This window comes from Vigna umbellata, chromosome 1 (assembly GCF_029865625.1).
Source record: "Vigna umbellata cultivar VRB3 chromosome 1, Vumbellata_1.0, whole genome shotgun sequence".
Classification (NCBI taxonomy): Eukaryota; Viridiplantae; Streptophyta; class Magnoliopsida; order Fabales; family Fabaceae; genus Vigna; species Vigna umbellata.
In genome coordinates this window covers 28028259-28055955 of record NC_142165.1, presented here as the reverse complement: position 1 = coordinate 28055955, position 27697 = coordinate 28028259, and the positions used below count along the sequence as shown (strand labels likewise).

The 27697-nt window shown below is 34.0% G+C and overlaps 1 protein-coding gene and 1 pseudogene across 5 annotated transcripts; both read left to right on the top strand.

Moving 5' to 3' along the window:
* The first annotated feature begins 6042 nt into the window (after positions 1-6042).
* Positions 6043-12478, top strand: LOC124819781 (casein kinase 1-like protein HD16). Of its 5 annotated transcripts, none has more exons than XR_015783072.1 (17): positions 6877-6963; positions 7374-7443; positions 7542-7597; positions 7702-7773; positions 8351-8445; positions 8550-8616; positions 8700-8829; positions 8907-9125; positions 9219-9361; positions 9444-9618; positions 9716-9806; positions 9961-10118; positions 10207-10395; positions 10478-10665; positions 11621-11721; positions 11798-12093; positions 12345-12478. XR_015783072.1 is itself a non-coding variant. In XM_047291358.2 (16 exons), exons 1-16 carry the CDS (start codon positions 6276-6278, stop codon positions 10535-10537), a joined length of 2046 nt encoding a protein of 681 aa, XP_047147314.2. In that variant the 5' UTR covers positions 6043-6275; the 3' UTR covers positions 10538-11046. The 5 variants fall into 5 exon arrangements, 1 of the variants encoding a protein (XP_047147314.2); XR_015783071.1 differs by having other exon boundaries at positions 11602-11721; XM_047291358.2 differs by lacking the exons at positions 11621-11721; positions 11798-12093; positions 12345-12478 and adding exons at positions 6043-6611; positions 6689-6799 and having other exon boundaries at positions 6890-6963; positions 10478-11046.
* Positions 12479-22578: 10100 nt separating this feature from the next.
* On the top strand, positions 22579-24934 carry LOC148205053 (uncharacterized; annotated as a pseudogene).
* Positions 24935-27697: the final 2763 nt, after the last annotated feature.

Here is a 27697-nt window from a genome sequence, read left to right as displayed (position 1 = left end):
TTTTAAGAAAATTTGAAGTCATCTGTGGAAGATAGGCCTAGACTCTTTCTCATGGGCCACCATGGAGCTTCTAGAGTAGGAATAATTTTGGGTCAAGTAGTTTAGGTTTTATTTTGGGCATTGTATTTTAGACCAAACAGTGTAGGTTTTTAGACCACTTAAGTCAACAAAGGCTAAGACCGAATGTTGACCAAGTGGAATGTCCAAGAGTAAGGAGTTGGTTGTCCAAACCTTTGTGAGAGTGGTCATTTGTCATGGTGACATTGGAGAATTTTTGCCAAATGTCCTCCTCCTAATGGAGAGAATTTTTGCCAAATGTCCTCCTCCTAATGGAGAGGATTTTTCACCTTGTTCTTCAAGCTAGCCAAGTTTGGCTTTTTAGGTCTACCTTCTACAATTTATAGACACCCTTAGCCCATAAATAGAGGTGTCTCTCAGTCTTGTATTCACCTTTGAATTTGAGTAATGTTGTGTTGTCATTTTTATGCAACACTACTCATCTTAGGTCACCAAAGACTAGAGCATCCCATGTGGTCACATCTAACCACCTTCCTCTATTGTTAACCTAACTTCTTTAAGAGCATCATCAAACGTCGCCCCTTCACCCGCAAAGCACTAAGGACGTGAGCCTTCTCCTCCTAACCTACCAAATTTTGCTTCCATTATTCCATCTCTCCATAACCATAGCTTTTCTTCTAGCTTTGGCCCAACCTAACCAATGAGGTTGCTATCATTTAGTGTGTAGGATATGAAATACTTGAAAAATACTAGATGGGGGGTTGAATAGTCTTAATGGAAAACTTTTTGCAAACAATGTAATAACACTTTAATCGAGGATTGAAAGAATTTATGCAAATAATTAGTTGCTCGTCATTGGGAAACAGTAAAAAATTTTCAAGTGTTTTTCAGTTGTTAAAATATTTATACTATAGTGTTTTAATAAAACTTTCTTTTTAATAACAAATTGTTTAATGAAGGAAACATTTATATCAAAAGTAAGTGCAACTATAGGGTTTGTAAGAGAAACATTGAATAAAAAAAACAATAAGTACATAGTTGGTTTTATACTGGTTCACTCCACCGAGCTACGTTTAGTCTTCTCTAACACCTTAGAGGGTTCAAGTATAATCTTCAACAAGATTACATCTGAGTATTCTCACCACTTCTAGTATCCCTAGTCAACAAATAACCCTTGTTTGAATCTTCTTTTATATAAAGGCTTCTCAAAACACATCCATTAGACATAACTTTGACCTTGATTCTTACGTATTCTCAGTCTTGTCGTATGAAGCAGTCATTAATTAAAGTCAACTTGTCAAAGCATGTTTGCTTTTTCAGTACTTTGATAGAAATAGGTTGTACTATCTTTCTGGCATGACTTCTGATGGAGAGAATATTTCATGAATGTCTTCTTTGTTCCTAATGTCCACTATTGATTTGTATCGGATGAAGTAGGTAGATGCATGTAATAGGTAATATGTATAAAGTAGAGTACATATGCATGTAGCAGGTATGTCTTTTCTTTTATCACTTTTGTTGTTTTTAAACATTGAACATTTAATGACATTTAATGTCCGTTCAGAACAACAAAGTATTTTTTACATTTTCCACCATTCAAGTAGGATTTTATCATTTAAGCTTTCATTAAGATAATAAGCATTGATTGAAGACTTCATCGTTGGATGAAGTAAATCGTTTAACTCGTGGTATCGTCTATTGTGTATAAACGCTTTTAGGTTCTGCATTATTCATCAAGTGCATTTAGTGGGTTGTCTTTTATCATAAGTTTTTGGAATATTAATTGAGACTTTCAAAGTGTTTTCCAAAAACATTGTCTAGACACTTTTACCTTCTTAACTAAATTGAGAGTTTGACTAATTACTGTCTGGTACAATATAACTTTTCTGTGTAGCAAAACTCTTATCGACGTTTAAGCTTGGAAATCGTTTAGTGTTGCATCTAGTTTATGCTTAGGTGATTTTCTAAGACTTTCCTAAGTTACTTGGTTTCAGAGTATTTTATTTTCACTTATATCTTGGCTATTATGACATCTTAGTGATTTTATTTTTACATGCTCATTTCGTTTAATATTGTTTTGTTAAACTTCAAAACATATGAGAGCGTTTAGACATCTTAGTCTTATAAACAATTTTGTCTTAACATGATAGTAATTCTAAATTGTGCTAACAATGATGGATATAGGAAATTTAAGCAAGAAAGCATGTTTAACCAAGATTTGACTAGAGTTGACCCAAAGTTCTCTTTGCATATGATTTCTAAATCTTGTGCTAGTTGAAGGAACCTCAAAGGAACATTAATTAACACATGTATTAAGTTGTTTTGGCCTTTAAGAGTGAAAAAAGACGAAACTGTCATGTGTCTACACTACTGCAAAGCTGGAGTTTACATTGGAGTTGTTCAAGAAGCTGTCAAGTTGGAAATTCATATGGAAGATGAATTGTTCAATTGTCAATCATGCCAACTAAAATGTCACCTACAAAAATTTAGGAGCTCTAAGAGAGACTTTTGAAGAGTTAAGGAACATACATTGATCAATAGCAAGGGGGAAATCAAATTATTAACGTGCTACTTATTTGTCCACATTAAATTAGATAAGTTAGTTAATATAGTTTGGGCAGTTTGTAGTTAATTAGGAAAATTGTTAATACATGTAATAACTAGTAGAGTAAGTCAATTTCATGTATATAAGCAAATCTACAAATATAGACACTAATGTACTTCATAGTTACAACATTTTCGTTTTGTCAATTCTAGGAGTAACATTTTCCTCTTTATGGAAGCTACTTAAGGCCAATGTCTGCACAATAAGTTTGGTGTCTTTGAGTGTTTCTCTTTTCCACTGTAAATTCTTCATCTAATAATTAAATTTTCAGTTTGATACTTCCAATCATGTTTCTTCTATTTTTCATCGTTGTTTCACTATTTGAAACATTTTTCATCCAAAACTTGTTACAATTGATTTGGTTTGATGGATTAATACTTATTTTTGCACTTTAACACTTGATTTAGTATAAAAATATGCTAAATCACAAAAGATACATAATTATCTTAAGTAATTCAAATGTCTTTTTTATTAGCAAAATTAAGAATTGATCATATTGAAGTTCAAATCAGTGAAATATGTTTTGGATGAGTTTTGAGTCAATTGTATCTTTGTTTTTTCAATTTTATTCATGTTAATCAGTTCATTTTGTTTTAATCTTGTCATTGATTACGTTTTAAGTCATTTTCAATGAATCATTGGTTATTTTTTGAAGCTCTTCATCTAAATTAAATTTCATTGGCTAAGTTTGATGGATTGATGTTTGCTTTTACATTACTAAATTTAGTGTAGAGTATAATGAACTTTAAATGATACACAACTATCTACTTTAATTCAAATGTCTTTTGATTAACAATGACAAGAATCAAGCGAATTGATCCCAACATGAGAAATTTGGTTCATCTCTATTTTCATTGTCTTTATAATATTGTTAGTAACAATTTTTTGTTAATCTATTTGAATATTTTCTTTTGAAGGCATAAATCATAAACATGTCCTTCATAGTCACGAGGATGATTATCTTTCAAGAACAAAAATCTATTTAATGACAAAAGTAAAGAGGTGTTAACCTTTTTCCATATTTGCAATATTGAACATAAATATATCAACGATGTTTGGATCCCTTAAATAACTTTTGAACATATTAATCTTGTCAATTTTACAGTTCCAGTGATCATCAATCAATTTAACTTAACACATCTTTGAATGTGTCTTCCAATACTATCTTCACTCCTTTTTGACCTTAGAATAGATGAATTCATTCAATACCTTTATGTTGGCGTAGAAGGCTCTACCAAATTTATAATAATCATTTGTACAAAATTTTCAAGCCCTTGACCCTCAAGCAACTCATAGGCAACAATGCTTATACGTAATAAGGGATGTGATCTTCCATTTATTTTCTAAGAGCATCTAGACATATTGATAAGGTATCCAATCATTCACTCATTTTTTATTGTTCCAAAAAATTTTCCTTAAAATTTCTCTTTTAATTATTTTAGGTTATGTTGGAGAATCATTTCTAACAAAAAATAATTTGTAGGCAAAGTATATCGGAAAGAAACATAATTTTATGAACTGACTATAGATTTGCATAAAGGACTTAGAAGTGGACTTTAAGCCTAACTCAACCCCACAAAACCAGCTTGTAGGGTGAGGTTTACACCCACTTATAAACTATGAATTGGCCTTATCTCTAGTCGATGTGGGACTTCCAACACACACCCCTCACGCCGAGGTATATATATCTCGAACGTGGGATTAGACATTTTTAATGGGTGGTCCGATAGCGGGTGAAACAATATGCTCAACAAACAACAAATATCGCTAGGATAGACTCGAACCATGGCTCTGATACCATGTTAGAAGTAGACTTTAAGCCTAACTCAACCCCACAAAACAGGCTTGTAGGGTGAGGTTTGCACCCACTTATAAACTATGAATTGACCTTATCTCTAGTCGATGTGTGACTTCCAACATATAGATCCAAAGGTTGCAATTGGTAACTGAAAAGCATTTATTTAAAGTCATTCCAAATGTTAAAGTTTATGTTTAATGTATTCTCATAAATTTTGATTACTAAGAGGTGGAAAGTCCTTAAATGGTCCAAATACTTGAGTATTTGCTAGTCTAGCTTATTATCTTATACTAAAAAAATGCAATAAAAACTAAAATCAATATAGTTAATTAATTTACAAAATAATTAATAAGTGATGAATTAGTATAAGTTGTTGAGACTCATATAATTGATTATTTTCTTAAATGATTTTTGAAAATGATAGCATAGATAAATAATAAATTATTTCTTAAAGTAATTTATTATTTGAATGGTAGCATCATGAAAGAAACAATCAATTATTTTTCAAAGTTTCTTGAGATCCATCCTTGTTGTAATTGATTTGACCATAAATAAATTGAAATTAAAAGTGATCTTCAATATTATTTTGAGTAAAAGTATTATTTTTCATCAAATATTAATTATTTCTAACAATATCCTGCAAAAGAATGACATGTGCATGTTACATTGCGTAAGTGGAAATAAATATTCCTCAAGCTTTTGGTGAAGATTTAATGACTAGAGTTTTAGGTTTTGCATAAAAAAGAAAGGATTCAACAGAAGCGACCGACAGCGGATGAATGTCTCGTGCAAAACTTTTCTTGCAATCAAATATATCAAGATTATAGCTTTTTTGGAACAACTACTATTTCTTAGTGTGAGAATATTTGTGTTTTATATAGGATGTGTGGTCAGAATATTACTGTGAGGATATTTGGGTTTAATACTCTATTCACTCAAAATTATCTTTAATTAATGATGAATAATCTGAAACTTGATTGCATCTATATTTCATTATTTTCAAATAAATGCTATACTTCAAATAAATTTTGATTATCATTGGTTTTCTTTATTTGATTTAATAGTGACAGCATATTTATTCATACAACACTCGTAACACTCGTAATATAGGCATTGTACGTTTTTAATTCTATTTATAACTATATATAAAAATATACACTTATTTAATGTTTTTTTTAATTACTACTTTTTAAATTTAAATAACTATTCATAATAGTAATTACTTTTTCAAATTTAAATAATGATTCATAATATTTTTTATTTCAATAACTAAAATTTATTTTACCTATAATATATATATATATATATATTTATTTTTAAAATTTAAATAATTTATAAATATTTAAAAATATATAAACACAAAGCAATAACATATGTGTTTAAGCTAGTATAATATAATAAAATTTAAAAACTAGTTTTGCTTATCTGTCCTTCATCGTTTACCTATAGACTAATATAAGTTACATAAATATACCTCCTATTTACAATTTATTAACCATTTCACACCTTTTTTGTTAGTCCTTTTATTGTTTGCTACCAGACCATCTCGGACCCCGTTCAACAAAATAAAATAGCTTAAATATTTATAAAAATATATATATTATTTTTTCAAAATTTCATGGAATATTTTTCTTTATTTTTTCTTTTTCCTTGGTGGATGATGCCTCGATCTATATCCCTTTGTCGTTTCATTCCCTTCCTTCTTCCATCCTCCTTGGTGTTCCTTTATAACTTCTGCCGAACAGATCGTGTTTCCCGGCGACTATTCTAGAACCTTCATGAATCTTCCCACGGCGACGGCGCTCTCCCTCTTTATGGCCTTACGAAGTCCTCTAAAGCACAATCCCCCTCACCATGACTGAACTCCGAAGCGGAAGAAACCGGGCAACGTTCCATGATCCAAACCCAAACCCAAACCCAAACCCGAACACAAAAGCCCGCCAGAGAAGAACGAGAAGAACTGCTGTCAACACCGGGAGGTACAATCGCAACACACTCGCGCGTTGTAGAATCGGTAACCGTGAATTACGAGAGAAGGAGCAACAACAGCAACCCGCGCCTCAGCTTAGGGTTTCGGAAGAGGATAAAGAGAAAGAGATGGATGACGAGTTCGATAGCGGCGGTGGCCGGAGCCCCGACAAGGCTGCGCCTGCCGAAGACGAAGGAAGCACTGCTCCCATTCCCGAGAGGGTATGGTTTTATTATATTTTTCGTTTTTTGTTGAAGTGGAATCTTGTTATTTATTTTTGAAAGAAATTTGGCAACAGGTACAGGTAGGTGGTTCTCCGTTGTACAAATTAGACAGAAAGCTTGGGAAGGGAGGGTTTGGACAAGTTTACGTAGGTAGGCGAGTTGGGGCTGGTGCCGGAGCGTTAGAGGTACGTGCAGATAAGTGGTAGTAAGACCGTGTTTGACTTTGATTATTTGGGTTTTTATGATTCACAGTGTGGTTTATGGTATAATTGCAGGTAGCTTTGAAGTTTGAACATAGAAGCAGTAAGGGGTGCAATTATGGACCTCCATATGAGTGGCAAGTTTACAAGTGAGTTACCCTTTCTTACACAAACGTTTCAATCAATATTTTATCTACTGTTTGATTTTGTCGCCATCCTTCATACTTGGCAAATTGCGGATAATGTGGCTTATGGGGTCACGTCCAAAAGCCGGTCAAATCCGCCCAAAAGCCAAGGCCTTAGTAAATGATCTGAATCGCGATTTTTGCTACGTCAAGGTTTTTGGCGGTGTCTGCAACTGTAATTGTAGCCATATCAGCTGCATTTGTTTGTAACCTCTCACAATATCAAGAAACACAGTGAAACTGCAACTTAAAATTTTGCCAGAAAACTTTGACACTGGCTGAAATCGCTGCTACCATTTTCTAAAACCTTATTTCAAATGTTCCATGGTATTGTAATTCACACTCACTTTGTTTCTGTGTTTTTTTCTTTATAGTGTATTGGGTGGTAGTCATGGTGTTCCACGTGTTCATTACAAGGGACGGCAAGGTGATTACTATGTTATGGTATGTGTGCTAAAATAAAACCTTTGACGGAAGTTTTTCTACTGTGTTCTCTCACTGAATGCTTTTGGAACTTGACGTCGCATTTTGTTGCATTGCAGGTCATGGATATGCTTGGCCCTAGTCTGTGGGATGTCTGGAATAACAACTCAAACACGTAAGTATTTGAGTTTGGAATGTCATGAAAGGGAATGTGTTATTTTGTTAATATTATGGAGAATATTGCGTAGATAACTCCGTTTTATCTTTTTCTGGCTTTAGAATGTCTGCGGAAATGGTGGCATGTATAGCAATTGAGGCCATCTCCATATTAGAGAAGATGCATTCTAAAGGGTCACTCTCTCTCTCTCTCTCTGTGTCTTTTCTATTCTGCTTATGATATATATCTGAAGTTTCTTAATTAAGCTGAACGGATCCGATTTGAATTTTATTTTTGTATGTTTCCATTGTTTTTTGTTACATCACACCTAGATAAATATTTAATGTTATCTCTAACTTAAATGACATCGTATCATCAATTTATACAAATTTTAAGCAACTTGTACTGCACAAAAGGTAGTATTTTATATTTTTAAAATATAGGATTTTGGTGGAAGAGAGCGAGCTGGTATGGTTGCCATTTGTGACTGGTTGGTCACTAGTTTGAACCCAGAAACAGTCTTTTGCATATGCATGGGGAACAATAATTCTCCCCTGTACCTTTATGATGTGAGGAGCCTTCCTTCACTAGTACATCAGTAATAGAATTTTTGGGGAAAAGGAGTGAAATGTGAAAAGTGGCCCACTAGTAGGAATTTTATAAGATTTGTATGGCATGGGATGTAATTGATTTGTGGTAGATAGAAACCTCTAGCACACATCAATATGTCTGTATTGTGAATACTGACATCATGTTACTGTCATTTTTCAGGTATGTGCACGGTGATGTAAAACCTGAGAATTTTTTGCTTGGCACCCCTGGAACTGCTGATGAGAAAAAGCTTTTCCTAGTTGATCTTGGATTAGGTAAATATTCCACCTTATTATTGAAGTTGTGATGCTATCACTCATTGAATATATCTTAATTTCTCATAACACGTCCATACACTCTGCCCTCTTTTATTGTGCAGCAACCCGTTGGCGTGATAGTTCAACTGGCTTTCATGTTGAGTATGATCAACGTCCTGATGTATTTAGGTGAATTATTTGTGTTTCTTTTGCTGAATACTTTCTTAGCAATGTCCAGACTGTTTGATGAGTATAACATATTATTGCCACAGAGGAACAGTTCGTTATGCTAGTGTGCATGCTCATCTGGGTAGAACAGGAAGCAGGAGAGATGATTTGGAATCTCTTGCTTACACATTGATTTTCCTTCTTCGTGGCCGGCTACCTTGGCAAGGATACCAGGTTCTATATGCTTCAAATATAGTCATTTGGTGTTAATAATAATTAAAATTTTCCATTCTAATAAAATTTATTTCCAGGGAGAAAATAAAGGATTTCTTGTGTGCAAGAAAAAGATGGCAACCTCACCAGAAGCTTTGTGTTGTGTCTGTCCTCCACCATTCCGGCAGTTTGTGGAATACGTAGTGAATTTGAAGTTTGATGAAGAACCAAATTATGCGAAGTATATATCACTTTTTGATGGAATTGTTGGACCGAATCCAGATATCAGACCCATAAATACCGAAGGTGCACAAAAGGTATTAAATCCTCTATTGCTTTAATGTATACGGTTTATTATATGTAGATAAGGGATGACTCCTGTGGATATTTATTTGATTTGTGCTTTGAAGCTTATAAATCTGGTTGGACATAAGAGAGGACGATTAACTGTGGAAGAAGATGATGACGAACAACCAAAGAAGAGAGTGAGAATGGGAATGCCAGCAATGCAATGGATTAGTGTGTACAATGCCCGCCGACCAATGAAGCAAAGGTTTTTTCCTGAATACAAATAAATAAGTAATTTCAGCAATGTAAAAGTTGTCAGATTTCACTGTCTTTATTTTTTGAAACAGGTACCATTACAATGTTGCTGATGTGCGGCTGTCCCAACACATTGAAAAGGGATATGAGGATGGGTTATTTATCAGCAGTGTAGCCTGTTGTTCTAACCTATGGGCACTTATTATGGATGCTGGCACTGGTTTCACTGCTCAAGTTCATGAACTCTCACCCCACTTCCTTCATAAGGTAGGGACATGATTTATTTTAAGATGGTTAGAATTGGTGACATTGTATTTGTTAGTAATGTTATGTTGGTGAATTAATATAGGTTTTTCTTTGGTAGGAATGGATTATGGAACAGTGGGAAAATAATTATTACATTAGTGCAATAGCAGGATCTAACAATGGGAGCTCATTGGTTGTAATGTCTAAAGGTAAGTCGTTTTTGGTCTGTTCTTTAGGCATCGAGTATTTTAGTGACAATAGTTTACTTGATTGTTTTGAGGAACTGTTTGCATAAATTAGGGAGTAGTATTGTGTTTGGATTGTTGTCTCATGTCTGTTGATGGTTTGTTTTGTTATTTTCAGGGACCCAATACATGCAGCAATCCTATAAAGTTAGCGAGTCATTCCCATTTAAGTGGATCAATAAAAAATGGAGAGAAGGATTTTCTGTCACTGCTATGGCTACTGCTGGGAGTAGATGGGCAATTGTAATGTCCCGTGGTGCTGGATATTCAGACCAGGTTTTACAGTTATTTTTAAGCATTTTTTGACTAAGTTGTATTAAACAGTATGTGATATGAAATTTTCTCTTTCTAAATTTAATTCCAGGTTGTGGAACTTGATTTCCTGTATCCTAGTGAAGGCATTCATCGCAGGTGGGACAATGGTTACCGCATCACTTCAACTGCTGCCACCTGGGACCAAGCTGCTTTTGTTCTTAGTGTCCCAAGAAGAAAACCGGCTGATGAAACTCAAGAGACACTCCGCACATCTGCCTTTCCTAGTAGTCACGTCAAGGTAAATACTACTGCTTCTGAGTTTACTGAATTTGATCCATTTCTGGTCTGAAATGCTTACATTCGACATATCATTTATGCAGGAAAAATGGTCAAAAAATCTCTATATTGCATCAATATGCCATGGGAGAACAGTTTCATGAACTGAGAAGTTTTGAGACTTCAGCTGACTTTTGACTTTTTGCATCAAAGTTCCAGTTCTTAGATGTGCCATTTTGGAATCTGGAATCATATCTGATGAGTTCGGTGATCAAAGCTATTCAGCATTGATGTATGCTAAACCTTTCTTTATGGACGCCATCACTTATCATATGATACCTGTGCTCTGTATATGAACTGTATTAAAATGCTTATGAGCAACGTCAGATTTTGTTCATTGGGATGAGTCTTCTGATAAAAGGATTGTAGAGATTTGAACAGTAATTACTATGTTGAAGGCGTTGTGTGCAGGTTAGGTTTTAGTTTATTGATGGCATTTTGGCCAATGTGCAACTTTGATTTGCCAGTGGGAACTGGACATTTTTAGCTGTGCAGCCTTGTATTTAGACCACTTTTCTTTTTTCCTCTTGACTTTAAGCTACTTCTGGGCTCTTGGATGCCTGACTTTGACTTTGACATAAGATGGAAAATGGTGATAACTTTAGCTGCTGCATATGACTCTTTGAATCTTTACAATCACTGTTTATATTTATTTAGTTCTTTTATATATGTCAAATGTATTTAATTTTATATTCAGTTACATACAGCTGGATTCTTGCAGAGCACAATGCTTCATTTTCCTCTGTAGCCTGCCCTCCTAGTGGTAAAAGGTGTTTGTTGCTCTGCTGTAGTCTGAGTTACTTAACTTTTTTTAAATTTTGTTACGTGTTCATATGATTTAATGTGAACAATATTCAACTAATTGAAACAAAATGATTACTTCAGTTTCAAAATTTGCTAGTGTTATGCTTAACTCAATGTCTTTTTTGTTCTCGATCTTGTATAGTGTGAATACTGATTATTTAAATTTTTAACTGTTGATATTTTTGGAAGATCAAGATGTGTACATGTATTAATTTTATAGCATATGATTGTTTTTCAAGAGAGGAGCCATGTGAGATGTGACTCACTTTCTAGGAGTTGTTGCAATTGATAGCCATCTATTTGTTGCTTATATGGGTGCTAATTTTTTTTAATTGTTTCTACCATCATGCATGGCGGAATACAGTCTTGATTCTGATGAGCAGTTGGCTATCGGGGCAGCTCAGCTGTTGTGATACAGTTAAAGGGTTGTTGTTACAATTATTGACTTTTATATCTCCTGACACTTCTGGAGCATCTGGAGCAGGTATTTGTTTCTGCAGCTACTGTTATCAAATGTCTGATATTTTGTGCTGCTGAAACGTTTGCGTACTTTGATCTAGATATGCCTTTATATCGACGGTATGTTTGATTTGGCCTGATGGCACGAGACTTCAGTTCCTGGCATTTTGGTGGTAATTATTTTCTTGCAGTTGCATGCGTCGTTACTAGTTAGTTGATTTCCATGTCTTCTCCTTGATAAAAACTGAAGTTCTTTATGTACTTAATTTTCAAGGGATGTAGTAACGTGCAGATTTGTATTTGTTTGTTCATACTGCCACTATGATTCTGGAGAGCCCCACACCCTTAAGAAGTGGTGAAGCAGTTGATGGTACTGAAGCATTTGGAACTATTTCCTGTATGTGATTCTTTCCTTAAATAGTTGAACCTTTGGTAGGTAGCAGCGTGGGTAGGGCTTTAGTTGAATATGAAGCAAACTCTTTTTTAGTGATATTTAACTTGTCAAAAAGCTACCGTCTTTTGAATTTCAAATCAATATCAGCTCTTTTCAATCCCTTGTCAGGTTTAATATTTTGACTTGTGGGTCAATTGTTTTCAATATTTCATTTCATTTGTTCTTCCATGACACTGATGAAATTATGCATGAAGGCACGGAAGGCAACTCTGAAGCAATGCAGCTGTGAGCTTATGGTGGTGATGAAAGTTACAGAAAGGATCAAATGAATTTACTTGTAGATGAACGGCATCGTTGATGAATAAATTAATTTCTTTGCCGGTGTTCATCCATATTCTTCCTTGATTAATCAAATTAATTTCTTAAAGGCAGGCAATCACCTTTAATCTTCCTACATGGTAATAGGTTAAATGTTACTGCAAATATATATTGAATTGGTTATTTTTGGCGTTGTTTGTCATAGGTTTGACTTTGTTTTTGGTTATATTGGATATCTCTTTTCTAAAATCCCTTTAATATCAATTTTTATTATTTAATTTCTTTTCAACAAATAATTTCAATTTTTTTTCTTTACACCTCTTTTTAATATATATATATATATATATATATATATATATATATATATATGCATTTATGTATTTGTTGAAATGTTTTCTTTTACATATTTTAATTTTAAAATGTTAAATTAGTTATTCTTCAAAAAAAAATGTTTTATATAATTTAGTTGATTTTTAAAATTTTTATAACAACTTATAATAAGCATAGTAACTTCTATTATAATAATATAATTAAATATAGGCAACATAATAATAAATCTAAAAGGAATTGTATTATTAAAATATTATTCTTTATAAATCACCAAATACAAATTTTCTAATCTGTCAATTTTCTAAAATTTGAAGATAATACTTTTTGTAAATATCAAATTTGTTCTTTATTCTAAATTTTGACGAATTGAAATTTTTTTTATACATTTTCTGATTTAAACTTTTATATATTTTGATTAAATTATAAAAATGAATAGATAATAGTTTAATATAATTATATTAATTTTTTTTTCGTTTTGTGGTAATATTTTAAGTTATTTATATTTTTTTATATGGTTCTGTTTTAGTGTAAAAAATTTGTTTGACACGAATGTATTATAATTTTGAAGAAAGACTAGTTTTAATTTTATCAATTAAAAATATATTTAATTTTAAATTAAATAACTTAAGGATTTAAGAACATATTTAAGTCTAAATTAAATAACTTTGGCCAAAAGTAGTGACTCTACCCTTTATCTCAAATTTTCTTAGCCCTTCCATTTACCTCCCTTTAATGATCAATGCAGAAAATAAGTAAAAAATAAAAAAAAAATGTCAAATTAATTTTGTTCAAAACCTACCTTCATGATAACTGATATCAATACATGTTCTCAAAGAGAATGGAGAGCGAAGATGGAACGACAGCAATGATGTGGTACAATAACAGATGACATTATAGTTTTTTTTTTTCTCTTAGTTTCATGGTGCAACTAATAATAAGGAGGAAGTAGGAAGAGAAAGGCTTTTGAAAACATACTAGGAAGGGAAGATATGTTAGATTAGCAGTCCATTAAAATGTTTGTAGCATATTTATGTACATGTAATGTCTACCATTCTCTCTACTATGAGAATATATTTCGATGATCATGGTAGGCACTCTTTTAACAAAGTTCATCTTTCATCTGATCGTAGTTGGAAAATAGAAAATTGATCTTCCACTTATAACTTCTGTTTTTGATAACATGGAGAAAGGAGCATATCTATTAATAAAATAAGATAAATTATGAAAATGTTTAAAAGTTGTAATGAAAAATACTTGTAAATAGGTATTCCTAGAGTCCATAGATCGTGTAAATTATATAGTACTCTCTTTTGCCTTGCACCTTTTGTTATAGGGGAAGTCGTATTTGCTTATACAACTTTAGTTGCATGTGATTTATTTTATTTTATAATGAAGTCGTGGTTTTTATTTTAAAAATACTATCATAATAATATTATATTTTTACTTTCTATAATTTTAATCAATTCAATTCAATATAATTATTTATATCATAGAATGAATAATTGTAAAATTTCATAGAACAAGACTAAAATAAATACTTTATTACAATATAGTGTTATATATATATATATATATATATATATATATATATATATATATATATATATATATATATATATTTCTTTTAAGATTTTAATTAATTTAATTGAATATATTTATTTATATTAATAGAAAAAATAATTGAAAAACTTATTAGAATAAGATTAAATTAAATACTTTATTATAATATAATATTATATCATTATTACTATAATGATTTTAATTATAACAAAAAAAAATCCTCTAAATGAAATCGTGTGTTAGACATAGCAACTCCACTTAAAAATAATAGAGTTGAATTGTGTTATCTCATACGAATTCAATTATAGCAAAAAAAAAAAACCCTGAAGTCATGCCACCTATATGCCAAATTCATTGGAAAAAAAATTAACTTGAAGTCGTGCTAGCTCAAATGACTTCATATAGGACAAAATTGACTTTCACGTCTAAGATAAAGTCGTACTACATGGGACGATTTTACACTTACTTCACCCAATCCTGTAATATTTAAAAAATCTTCCCACATTGCATAAATACGAAAGCAAATTGCACCCCTTTGGTAAATAACCTCCAGGTAGACGAGCCCCTCTAAGCTAATGTAGATTTGATGGTAGCAAAAGAATCTTTCTACTAGACAAGGAAGTCTTTGGTTAGAAGCGAAATAATGCTAAACCACTAAGAAAGAAAGTCTAATTAATATAATCAGTTAAATTAACCAATGCATATGTTTTACAAATGAAAGTATATACATGTGTTTTCATATGCTTAATTGTTGATATTTAAGTGTTATAGGTATTAGTGTAAGCTAGAAGTCTAGTATATGCAAGGTAAATGCATTAGATGACTTTAGACTATCTAAGTCACTAGATGACATAAAGTGTTAGACGACTCAAGGTGTTAGATGACTCAATGGGTTAGACGATCCAAGACAGCTTAAGTCATTAGATGACTAAGGCATTAGATGACTCAAACAATATAAATTAATTTTACAACAAATGAGTCAGAACATATTTTAAAAATTGCAAAGTGTTTTTTATTCTCTATTCTCTAATTGATCATATGAATTAATATATTAATATAAGTATTTGAAATAAAGAATTAATTACAAGAGTTACAACTTTCAAGAGAAGAAAGTTTTCAAAATAATCAAATGTTAAAATTTATGAACATTAGGAAACAAATTATTTGATTGATTGAGAAGTATTATTGTTGTAACAATTTAAAATGCAAAATCATGTTGCACAAAGTTTCCTTAACATGACAAATGTGAACGTTGAAGAAATAATAGAATTCAAAATCAAGCTCATGCTCATTCAAGTAAGGAAAGAAGAAATCTCAAAAAGCATAAGCAGATTTAGAAATGAAGTCTTGAAGAATGACATTGAAGATAACATCTACAGATTCAAATTAAAGAATTGATTAAGTCATTCCTTATCAAGGAAAAACACAGATCATGATGAAGAACTACAATTCAAAGTCTCAATGACTATCAAATGCAACAACTATGTATAGGATGCAATACCATATACGAGAAAAAAAAAAGAATGAAACGAAAAAATGATAAAGATCAAAGTGTTGTGAAATTGACGAGGTTGATGTTAAACTTGAGGAGCCCTAACAATCAATAAGATTTTGATGATAATAAAACACTCTACCAGACAAGTAAGTCTTTGGTCAAAAGTGGATATGTGATTGGATGACTATAAGAGAAAGTTTAATGGAAATAATGAGAATGAGAAATTGATCAACGTGGTTTGAAGATCAAAATATATGATATAAAGCATTGCTTGCTTGTGCTTAATTGATTTATACTCATACATTTTGTGTGTCAACGAAAGCAACAAGTTTGGTTAATTAAAATACTGAATCTTAGCATTAGGCGCGCCTAAGGATTAGACAAATCAAGGTGTTAAATGAGTCTAATAGTAAGGTGAAAGCATTAAAAGACCAAGGGTTAGAAGACCCAAGGAAATTCAAGTCATCAAACAACCAAGTGTTAGATAATTTAAGACTACTTAAGTCATTAAACGACCTAAGTGTTAGACGACTCTTAATGTTGAATTATCTACGATGCACTTTGATGGTTTGAAACATGTTTTTATCTCTAATTATTCATGAAAATTAACATTTTAATATAAATGTTTGAAACAAATATTAAATGATGAGTATTACAACAAATATTATCACTCTGGAAAAATAAAGTTTTTGAATCGAACGTTTGCATGAAATTAATATTGAGAAATATGATGAATGAACTATTTGATTGAATGAAAGATATTATTGCTTTAGTGATTCAATTGCATAATCAAGTTCCACAAAGTTTCCTTAATAAGAAAATTTGTGAATGAGTCGAAGAGAGAAATATTCAAAAGCAAGTCCGAGCTCAATCATAAAAGAAAAGAAGATATAATGAAAAGCATAAGCTGATTTAGAATTGAGGTCTTAAAGGATGAAATTGAAGATTCAAACTAAAGAAACAAATTAAAATATTGATCAAATAATTATACATCAAGAAGATTACTATGAAGAGTTGCAATTCAAAGTCTCAACGACTAGCTATAGCAACATCTATATAATGAATGTTGAGCCATACGAGAAGAAAAAGAGAAAAGAAAAAAAAATAAAGTGTTGTGAAAAAATCATATAAATAGTATCTTAGAGAAACTGGGTTGAGGGCTTGAATATTGTAATATCCTTTATTGAGTGAAGTTGTAACTTGTGAGCTTTGTGGTACACTCCTATTGAGATAGTGACATTCATTATTATAATTGAGTGTTCTTAATCTTAAGAGAGGATTGAGAAGGGTACCTGAAGAGGTTGATATTCGGTGTAGCTTGGAGAGTTTGAAACTCTTGTAACCTAGAGATGGTGATACTTATTACTGATTAAAGTTGTTGATTAGTTGAACTTCTTAAACAGGTTGCTTAAGAGACTCGATGTAGCCTTAGGTGGAGGTGAACCAGTATAATTTTGTTGTGTGCATTTTCTCTATCCCTACACTCTTATCTTTAACCAATTAATTTGTTTGTAATCATATACTTATGTGCGTAGCTTTTGAATTTTTTTAGGATCTATTCACCCTGCTTCTAACGCCGCATCACACCAATAAGTGGTACCAAAGCTTAGTCTCTAGGAATTCATTAAGAAGAAGAGAGATTAATGTAGGTCCTTGTTATATTTTTGCAAATATAGGGTGATTTCCATTAAGAAAGCTAAGTGAAGATTCTCACTAGACATTAAGATAAAAAGTTATCTACATGTGAAGGTTCACTTCAAGAAGCTCTAGAGGAGAGGATGATTCAATTAAACAAAACAATAAAAGGTGGTAGACTTTAAAAACATAAAGTGAGTTGAAATAAAAAGTAACTGGAGAAAAGACAAAAAGACATGAAAGGGGAAAAGGGGAGAGGGGATGACACTCCACTTGAAGGGGCGTTCTAAGGCTAACCAAAGTGTTGCTACTTAAGTTTGCTCAAGATAAGGCAAGGGCAGTTTCACTGCAAAGGAGAAACCTCACACCAAAGGTTGAACAAAGTGTTTGTATTCTCTAAATTGCTTAACCCTTTTACAATACCAAATGAGCATAAAGGGTCCCTTTGCAAAGGAAAAAAGCTACAAGGGATGTCTCTACAAAAGCTAAACGCTAACTTTTAGAAGCTAGACCAAGAATTAGGTATAAAAAAGTGAAACATATTTGGTGTGGAAAATGGTGGCTTGATATGTTGTCGTTGAGGCTATCAAATTACTACTACTTAACAAGGCAACTTCAGTATTGTCAAGTTAGTAGTTAACAAACTATATATGCTTAAGTTAACCCTAAGTCCTTTTCCAGCGAGTACGATATTACTTTTGAATAATTGATTCTTATGAAATCCTACTCAAAAGGTTAGTGAAACACAAGATTGACATAAGTGTGAGACAAATAAAAGACTTTGAAACAATTATAGTAAAAATAGGTTGATTCCATTACTTTCTCAAAATAGATTCATCATCCATTAACCACAAATTATTGTTCAATTGATTATTGTTTTTATTTCAAATTAATTAAAGTACATTCTTAATTAATTTGATGGTGATCTTACTATTAACCAAAGTAGATTCTTAATTAAAAGCAAAACCTTTCTAGATTATTCATAATAAATTCAACCAAAGTACATTCTAAATTAAAACCAATTATGTTTAATCATATCTATTCTTTTATCGCCTAACCAAGTTAAAAGTTAATTAATCAAAGTACACTCTTGACTAATTATTGTTAAAGTTTTCACCACTAATCAAAGTACATTATCAATTGGAATCAAAAACACATTCAATCATATGAAAGTAACTAAATTTAATTAAAGTACATTATCAATCAAAATTAGAAACCTTTAGACTCCTATGATTAATATCCATGTACATTAAAACATCTCATTAATTAGCTATGATGTAAGATGTGATTGAGAGACAAGAGACATAGATGATGAAATACATAGAAAAACACTAGAGGCGGGGGATATTGTTTTCTAAAAGTTTTCGTAAAGATTGTCTAATTAGTTTTCAAAGGATTACTAAATAAAGATATTCTTTAGACAATGACATAGGAAACTTAATAAAAGGTTTTAAGGAAGGTAAACTGTAAAGCACAATCTTTATACTAGTTCACTCAATCTGAGTTACGTCTAGTTCTCCCTTAAGAATTCTTAAAGGGTTCCATTAATCTTATCAAATATTACAACGAGTTTCACCCACTCTTGATTACAAGTATTATTACTACTCTTAGTCCCCTAGTCAATCCTAACTAGTCCGACTTTACCCACTCTTGGTTGTTAAGTATTATGACCACTTTTGGTTCCCAAGTATTGTCAACCACTTCTAGTTCCCTAATTGATGGCATAACCCTTAGCCATGGCCAAACACTTTCAAAAAGAGTTGAAGTCATATGTGGAAGATGGGCCTAGACTCTATCTCTTAGGCCATCTTGGGTCATCATGAAGCTTTTAGATTAGAAATAATTTTGAGCCATGTATTTTAAGCCAAGTAGTTTAGGATTTATTTGGGCTTTGTACTGTGAGTCTAGTAGTTTAGGGTTTATTTTGGACATTGTATTTTGGGCCAAGTAGAATAGGGTTTTGACCACTCAAGCCAACAAAGGGCCAAGGCCCAATGTTGACCAAAGTGAGATGTAAATTTGGTTAAGTTGACCAAGGGGTCAAAGTTTTTATCTAACTTGGTAGACAAGGAGGAGTGGTTTGTCCATGCCATGTGTTCTTCTCCCTTTGGAGAGTTTTTCTTCCTAGTTAGTGACCACACGTCACTCTAGGAATGGAAATGATTCTTCATAGGTACTGGCCACATGTCTCTCTCTATTGGAGAGGATTTTTGCCACTTGTACTTCTCTTATTGGAGAGGATTTTCTCTTTGCTCTCCAAGTTAACCAAGGTAGGGTTTTTAGGTCTAGCTTTTAGAAATTAGGAAACATCTTTAACCTATAAATAGAGGTGTCTCTCACTCTTGTATTCACCTTTGATTTAAAGTATTGTTATGTTGTCAATTTTGAGTCATACTACTCTTATTAGGTCACCCTAGGCTATATCAATCCAAGTGGTTTCTTGATGTGATCATGGATGGGTCAAGTAATGAAGAGAATAAAAGGATGACAAGAAGCATGGCTAAAGGAAATCATTTTACTTCTTGTCTTCTTTATACATTTCTACAAAAAAAAGTAGAATAGGTTTCATAGGCGTGTATTTGTCGCTTTGATTTCTTTCTCTTAGTTATTGTGAATAAACGCTTATAAACTCTTCTTTCTCTTTAAGAACAAGAAATGTGGGACTTTCCATGGCTTGGTCTTAAAAAGAAAAGGAGAGGAAATGGGCGTCCTAGGCGTTAGTGCAAGGTAGCATAAGTAGTTTTCATGTTTTGAACTATAGGAGAACTAGTTGCCTTATAAACCCTTTGGAGTGGAGAGATTTCATCAATGTGGGACTTCAAAGCTCCTAGAGGACGTGCAACAGCTGGCTGGCCGGCCTCGTCACTCTAAAGTCCCACATCTCCTAGATCTTGCATCCAAGCTCATTCCAAAGGCTGTATAATAAGGCTTAGGGGTCTCCTTTGTACACTCACCTTTGAATCAATTGATTTCTTGAGTTGATTTGCACATTTGCAATCCTCTTTTGAGATAGTGGTCTCCAAAGTCCCTCTTTGGGCAGACCTTATCTTACTTAAGCAAGTGGCGGTCCTCCTTTGATGCTTATCTTGGAGCCTCCTTCAAGTGGCGCATCTTCAATAAGTTCCCTTTTCTCTAATCTTTTTCATTTTTAATTTCTCTCCATTCTTTTGTATGCCATTTAGAATATTCTCTCAAGGTATGCTATTCCCCATCATGTGGTATCATGAGCCTTAGGTCTTTATCATTTAGGAATTGCATGCTAGAGTATAACAGCTTACATATGTGCTTAGCCAAAAAAAATTTCGCCCAGCATCAGCGTCATTTTACAGTCAACTTGTATGCTTTAGTTTAGCTTCATTTCTTGTCCGTTTTCCATGCAATTTTTTTTAAAAGTTTCGTCTGGATGTCTACTTTCATACCTAGTTTTTACTTTGTGCCAATTCATCTTATAATGTTCGCAATAAATTATTTTTCGTCGCTGTGTCATCTAGTTTTCTACTTTTGATTTAATTCTCCTATGTTTGCATTGTTGCTTGCTGTTTGGTTATTTTGGCTGCTGGAATTCATCACTGGATTGTGCTAGAACATCACCACACTCTTAAGCAAGGAATCAAAGCTTCAAATCAAGGCTTGGAGGTGTTAAACCGTGGCTGTCCAGAGGATTGTGCAAGCATGTTTCTTCAAACAGTAACAATTATATTGGAGGTCTTCAACAAGTATGTTTATTCTTTCCATTTGTTTGTTTTTCCAGCTTATATTTCTTGCCTTGGCTGGATTGTATGTGTCTTTTCTTGATTGCTTAGCTTTGAATTGAGTCATATGTGTTTCCTCCTTAGGAGTTTTCTAGAAAATAATTCTTGAAATTGCACTTGCTAAGAGTCCTTTTGCATCTTGGTTCTTGTATGCTGAATTGAGTTGGATCAACTTAGGATTTAAGTGTGTATGCTTTGCTTGTATGTTCTGCACCAGTAGAGGCATTAAGCAAATCAAATTACAGCTTTGTTAAACACACATATTAAAAGAATACCTGCTTGGCCGAGACTAGTTGCTACACATTGCCTTTTTCTTTTCAGCAATATCAAAATTGCACCTGTTTGCTTAAATATGCATACTAGCCGAGACTTTCATCTTCTGTTTGGTGTGTTTGACATATTCCTTTTGTACCTCTTATCATAAATTTACAGAACATATAGGTTTGAAGCATGCCAAATTAATTCCACACAATTTTAGATCCTTCTCTTCATGTATGCATAGAATTTAGGGTGTGAATTGTCTCTTGTTTGTGTCAATTTTTTGCTGCTATCTTGTTCAATTGTGCCACTGTTTTGACTCTTATTTCTTGCTATTTTGTCTCTTAAAATCCTTAGATTTCTGCCACCTTGTTTTGTGCCAAGTTTCTTGCTTTTTTTAGGTTCAAATTTCATCATTTGTCTTGAAGTTTTCTTTCATTTTCTTGACTTCTACCATGTGTTGTCTTGATTTGGCTCCTTTGTATTAAGGGTGGATTGTACATTTTCCATTTGCTTTAGACTTGAGTTGGTGCTCTCAAAGTGGACTTGTGAGACACTTTACTATTTTGAAAAAAGGGTGTTGCCCTTACCTTGTTTTTTTGAGACACTTTGCCAAGAGATTTGAGCTTCCTTTCTTGTTGTTTTGAGTGAAACCGTGTGTTGCTATTTTGGCCGTGATTTTTGGCTGTTTCTAACCAGTTTTGTGTGTTAGCTTTGCTGCTGTTTGCTTTGTTAACATGTATGCAGGTTCAAGTCGTGCTTCCTCCAATGGAGCTAGTCACCATGGAAGCTCTTCTAGCAAATTTGATTTGATGAAGGTCTTCCAACAAATGCAATATCAACTTGACTCCTTTCAAGACATGAAACACCAACTTGATGCCATTAGCAAACGGTTGGACACAGAGGCAAAGGCTAAAGGGAAGCTCTCTCATGGTCATGAGCATGGTTCCTCAAAGAAAAAGCAAGAAGACAAAGCTTTGGATCCAAACCTTGCAATGCCAAAGATGACTTTGCCAAGTTTCAAGGGATCCTAGTATATTTTTAGAGTGGATAGCTAAAGTAGAACAAATTTTTGACTTGTATAGTGTAGATGGACATTTGCGTGTAAAGTTAGCTACTTTAGCCTTAGAGGGATACGCCATGCAATGGCTCCTTAGGATGAACATTACCAGGGGCTCACCCGCGAGCTCTTGCGAACATTTTTGGTGCTTGTTGTACAAATTCTTCGTACCTCCATACTACCATAGGGACCTCCTGATTAAGCTCCAACGACTTACTTAGGGTAGACGAAATGTGGAGGAGTATGCGCGTGAGCTCGAAGTGCTCTTATACCATACTAACACTAATGAGACTGACTCCGTGAAAATAGCTAGATTTATTAGTGGTCTCAATAGAAACATCCAAGATATTGTAGAGCTCCATGATGATGAGGATTTAGATGTTGTGGTACATAGGGCTATGAAAGTTGAAAGACAAGTTTTAAGAAAAAAGTCCTAGCGCAACAAATTTTCCACTTCTTCAAAAGAAATTTTTTACAAAAGCTCATCATCAAGGGATAAGGAAAAGGATGTTTCTAGAGAGATTTCTCATAAATCTCAGCCATCTTCTACTAACACCACGCCTTCTTCTTCAAAACCTAAGTCACCAACGCAACCTAGTCAAGTAAAATGTTTTAGGTGCTTGGGCCATGGTCATATTGCATCTGCATGCCCAAACAAGAGGGCAATGTGCATTAGAGGAGAAGAGGTTGTCACTGATGACTTTCCTCCTTCTTCACCTTCACACACTTCTCACTCTTCTTCTTCCTCTAGTGAAGATGAGTACAAGGTTCCATTTGATGGCGACCTACTAGTTATAAGACGTCTCTTGGGTCAAGTCCACAAGGACTTTGACACAACTCAAAGAGAAAATATTTTTCACACTAGATGTCTTATAACTAGCAAGGTTTGCTCCATGATCGTAGACGGGGGAAGTTGCGCTAATGTGGCTAGCACTCGTGTAGTGGACAAACTCAATTTGCCCACTATTGCGCATGCCAAGCCCTATAAGCTTCAATGGCTAAGTGAGGAGGGGAAATATTGGTAAACAAACAAGTCCATATTTCCTTTTCTATTGGCAAATACCAAGATGAGGTTCTTTGTGATATTGTACCCATGGAAGCAACTCACATTCTATTAGGAAGACCACGACAATTTGATAGAAATGTTCAACATGATGGTCTTACTTATAGAATGTCTTTTACTTACCAAGGGCGCAAGGTTGTCTTAAAACCTCTAACTCCAAAGGAAATTCATGAGGACCACCTCATCATGAAGTCCAAAAGAGGTGAAGAAAAGGAGAAGGTCAAGAATAATCTCATCATCTCTCATAAAGAGGTACATAAAGTTATTGACAAAAGGGAGCCTATCTTTTGTGTTGTGTCGACCCAGTGTCTTGCATCCACTCCTGTCCTTAAATCTTCCAAGCTAGATAGTTTGCTATAAGAGTTCCAAGATGTGTTTCAAGATCCTCCAAAAGGCTTACCACCTATTAGAGGAATTGAACACCAGATTGATTTTATACCAGGAGCTTCTCTTGTAAACCGTCCAGCTTATAGAACAAATCCCATGGAAACCCAAGAAATTCAAAGACAAGTAGAGCGTTTATTGTCCAAAGGGTGGGTTCGAGATAGCATGAGTCCATGTGCAATGCCAGTCATACTTGTTCTTAAGAAAGATGGTTCATGGCGCATGTGCACAGATTGTAGGGCCATTAATAACATCACCATTAAGTATAGGCATCCCATTCCTAGGTTAGATGATTTATGGCTTAAATGCTTACTTAGTCCCCATGTTGGGAGGTAATTTTCTGTTTAGTACCCGGTTTTAAAAATGTAGGCATTTGGTACCTATGTTTTAAAATTTGTATCAATTATATCCTATCCAGTTAACGGCGTTAAAGTTGATAACGTTTTTGTGACTGTGGATGTGATTTGGGCAATAAATTGCGTCGTGGCAGTGAGTTGGCTTAACTTGACGTGGCAGCCAGAATTGCGAATTTGAAATGGGGTTAGATTTTTGAAATTGGGGAAATAAAGTAATTAGGGTTTTTTTATTGTACATAAACTACATTAGGAATAATAGGTTATAAATTGGGGATTTTTCGTGTGGAGGATTTACGAGCAAAGGTTGATACTGAGTGAAGGATCGAGCAAAGGTTGTGGAAGGAGATTTGTTGAGCGAAAAGGCGTTGTGAAGTATCTTGCGGTGTGTCAGCTATTGCGGTGGGTGAGCGATAGTGATAGCGGTGGTATCCCTTTGGAGGCGGAAAGGTGAAAGGTGCGCTTTTTATGAGTTCTTTTATGTAGTTTCGGTCCCCCATGGTAATATGTTGGCTTCTTGTCCCCTTAGTGTGTCCTGTTGTGTTCCTGTCGTGGTCCCCTTTCTTGTGTTTGTAGTGGTCCCTTTCTTTACTGCCTGTTGTTTTCTTATACCTATTGTTTGTATGTTTTTGGTCCCCCATGAGTGCGTACTGTTTTGTGTACCTTTAGTGCGTACTGTTTTCGTTTTGGTATTGTTGAATGTGTGGTTGTTGTTGATTGTGTGGTTCTTGCGTATTTATTTAAGCATTAAGACAAAATGGAATGTTGTAGGTGAACCAATGATTGCGTGTGAATAAGTTTGTATGCCTACACGTTTAATAGTTGTTAAAAACGTGGCATCTTTACAATGTAGATGCATGTGAAGGTCATTAAATAATGATAGTAGATGCATGTGAAGGTCATTAAGTTGTTCCATGTGTAGTCTGACACTTACTTTTATATAGGCATATAATAGTTGACAATTAAAGAAAATGTCAGACCCTGATGTTGAGGTGGTGTTTCACCATGGGGGTAAGTTTGTGAATGATGGGTCATTTAGATACCATGGAGGTTCTACCAGTACCTTGATGGTTGACACAGACAGATGGAGTTATTTTGAAATCTTCTCCATACTGAAGGAGATGGGATATAGAAATGTTAAGGAGGTGTGGTATTCCCTGGGTGGTTCTGTATTAGAAGCTAGGTTGGAATTGTTAAGTGATGACATATGTGCAATGCATGTGGTCAGCATTGCGATATTGAATGGTCAAGCTCATTTGTTTGTGGTTCACATGGTGTCGGAACCAGATTATATAGAAATGTTGGAACATCGTCATGAAGGTGAAGATCACGATGATGAGGTTGGTGAGGTTGGTGAGAATGGTGGTGAAGAAGGAATTGGTGAGGATGCTGAACAAGAAGTTGGTGAGGATGGAGATAAAGTTGTTGAAGTTGATGAACATGATGAACATCAGGTCCATGACGTTGGTGAGGATGTTGATGGTAAAGTCGCTGAACATGGTGAAGATAAAGTTGATGAAGATGGGAGTGAAGAAGAAGTTCCTGAGGATGGTGAAGATGATGATGGTGGTTGTATAGAGGGTGGTTTAGGGGATGTTGTAGGGGATGGTGAGGATGATATCATTGGTGGTGGTGTAGATGGTGGTGTAGGGGATGTACAGGATGAGTTTGATGTTAGTAGTTGGGTAGGTTCTGATGAAGACGCTTCTATCAATGAAGATGATTTGGTGGATGTTATAGTGCAAGGAGATGAAGAACCCGAAGAAGAGCAATACGAAGGTAGTTTGTTTGTTGAAGTGGGTACAGGAAGTGGATGTCCTACTCCAAATAAGCATGTACAAGCCCGGGGATTATCTGATAGTGAGTGGGAATCTGATAGTTGTGGCAGTATTTATTTAAGTGATGAGTCAGATAATGAAACAACTCGATATGGAGATTTTGGGATCTTCTCAGAGCCAGTTAGTATGAAAGAATATAAATGGCAACTGGGAACATACTTCCCTGAAAAAAAAGATTTCACTGATGCAATTAGAACTTATGGAGTACATAACGGTAGGAAGTTGAAGATTTCTAAGAATGACAAGAGAAGAATATGCGTCAAATGTATTGGTTCACAAGGAAAATGTCCATGGTATGCATATTGTGGATATAGGAGTAGCCAACGTACATGGCAGTTAAGGAAAATTGTAGACAGTCATACATGCAGTAGGGAATTCAAAATTGGTTTAGTTACCTCTAAATGGTTAAGTGGGAGGTTAGAGAAGAGCATGAAAGGAAATCCGGATATCAATATGAAACACCTGCACAATAAATTTTGTAAAAAGTATAACATTGGTGTGTCTAGGTCTACAACAAGTAGGGCAAAAGCAATGGCATCCGCCAACATTGATGGTTGTTTCGAACAACAATATGAAAGACTATTTGATTATGCACACGAGTTACTCAGATCAAACCCTGGCTCAACAATTAAAGTTAATGTAGAACCAACTGAGGATAAGGCCATATTCAAGAGAATGTATGTGTGTTTCAAAGCATGTAAGGACAACTTTGTATGTTGTAGGCCTATTATACATTTGGATGGTTGTTTCTTAAAAGGGAAATATGGAGGTGAACTTTTAACTGCTGTTGGAAGAGATGGCAATGACCAGATGTGTCCGTTAGCATATGCTGTTGTTGAAGTAGAGAATAAGGAAACATGGACTTGGTTTTTGGAATTGTTAATTGATGATCTTGGAGGTGGGGGCTTTTGTTCAAGGTGTACATTTGTATCAGATCAACAGAAAGTAAGTAATTGTGTAACTTTTATTTATTACTTTGATGACGATGGAAATTTAAGACTCATACTTTCTTTTTTTAACCGTGATAGGGACTTCTGCCAGCTTTACAAAATCTTTTGCCTGGGGTGGACCAACGTTTTTGTGTCAGGCACATATATGCAAATTTTAGGAAGAAATTTGGTGGCATAGCTCTGAGACAATTACTATGGAAGGCAGCATCATCAACACATCCTCAAGCATGGGAGTCAGTGATGCGACAAATTAAGGACGTTAATGAAGATGCATTCAAACATTTGATAGTTATTCCACCCAGGCTAGTATTCAAAACTGTAATTGTTGTTTCATGTTTTGTAAATGTTTGTTTCTTTTCCAAATGTTTAACTTCATATTTTTTTGCAGATTTTGGTCTAGATCCAGATTTACAGGAAGACCTGTTTGTGACACACTTGTTAATAACATTTCAGAAGCATTTAACAGTGTCATCTTAGATGCAAGGGGGAAACCAATCATAACAATGTTAGAAGAGATTCGTATATACTTGATGAAGAGGTGGGCATCCAATAGAGAGAAGATAAGTAGATTTCAAGGTCTCATTTGCCCCAAAATTCAAAAGAGGCTACAA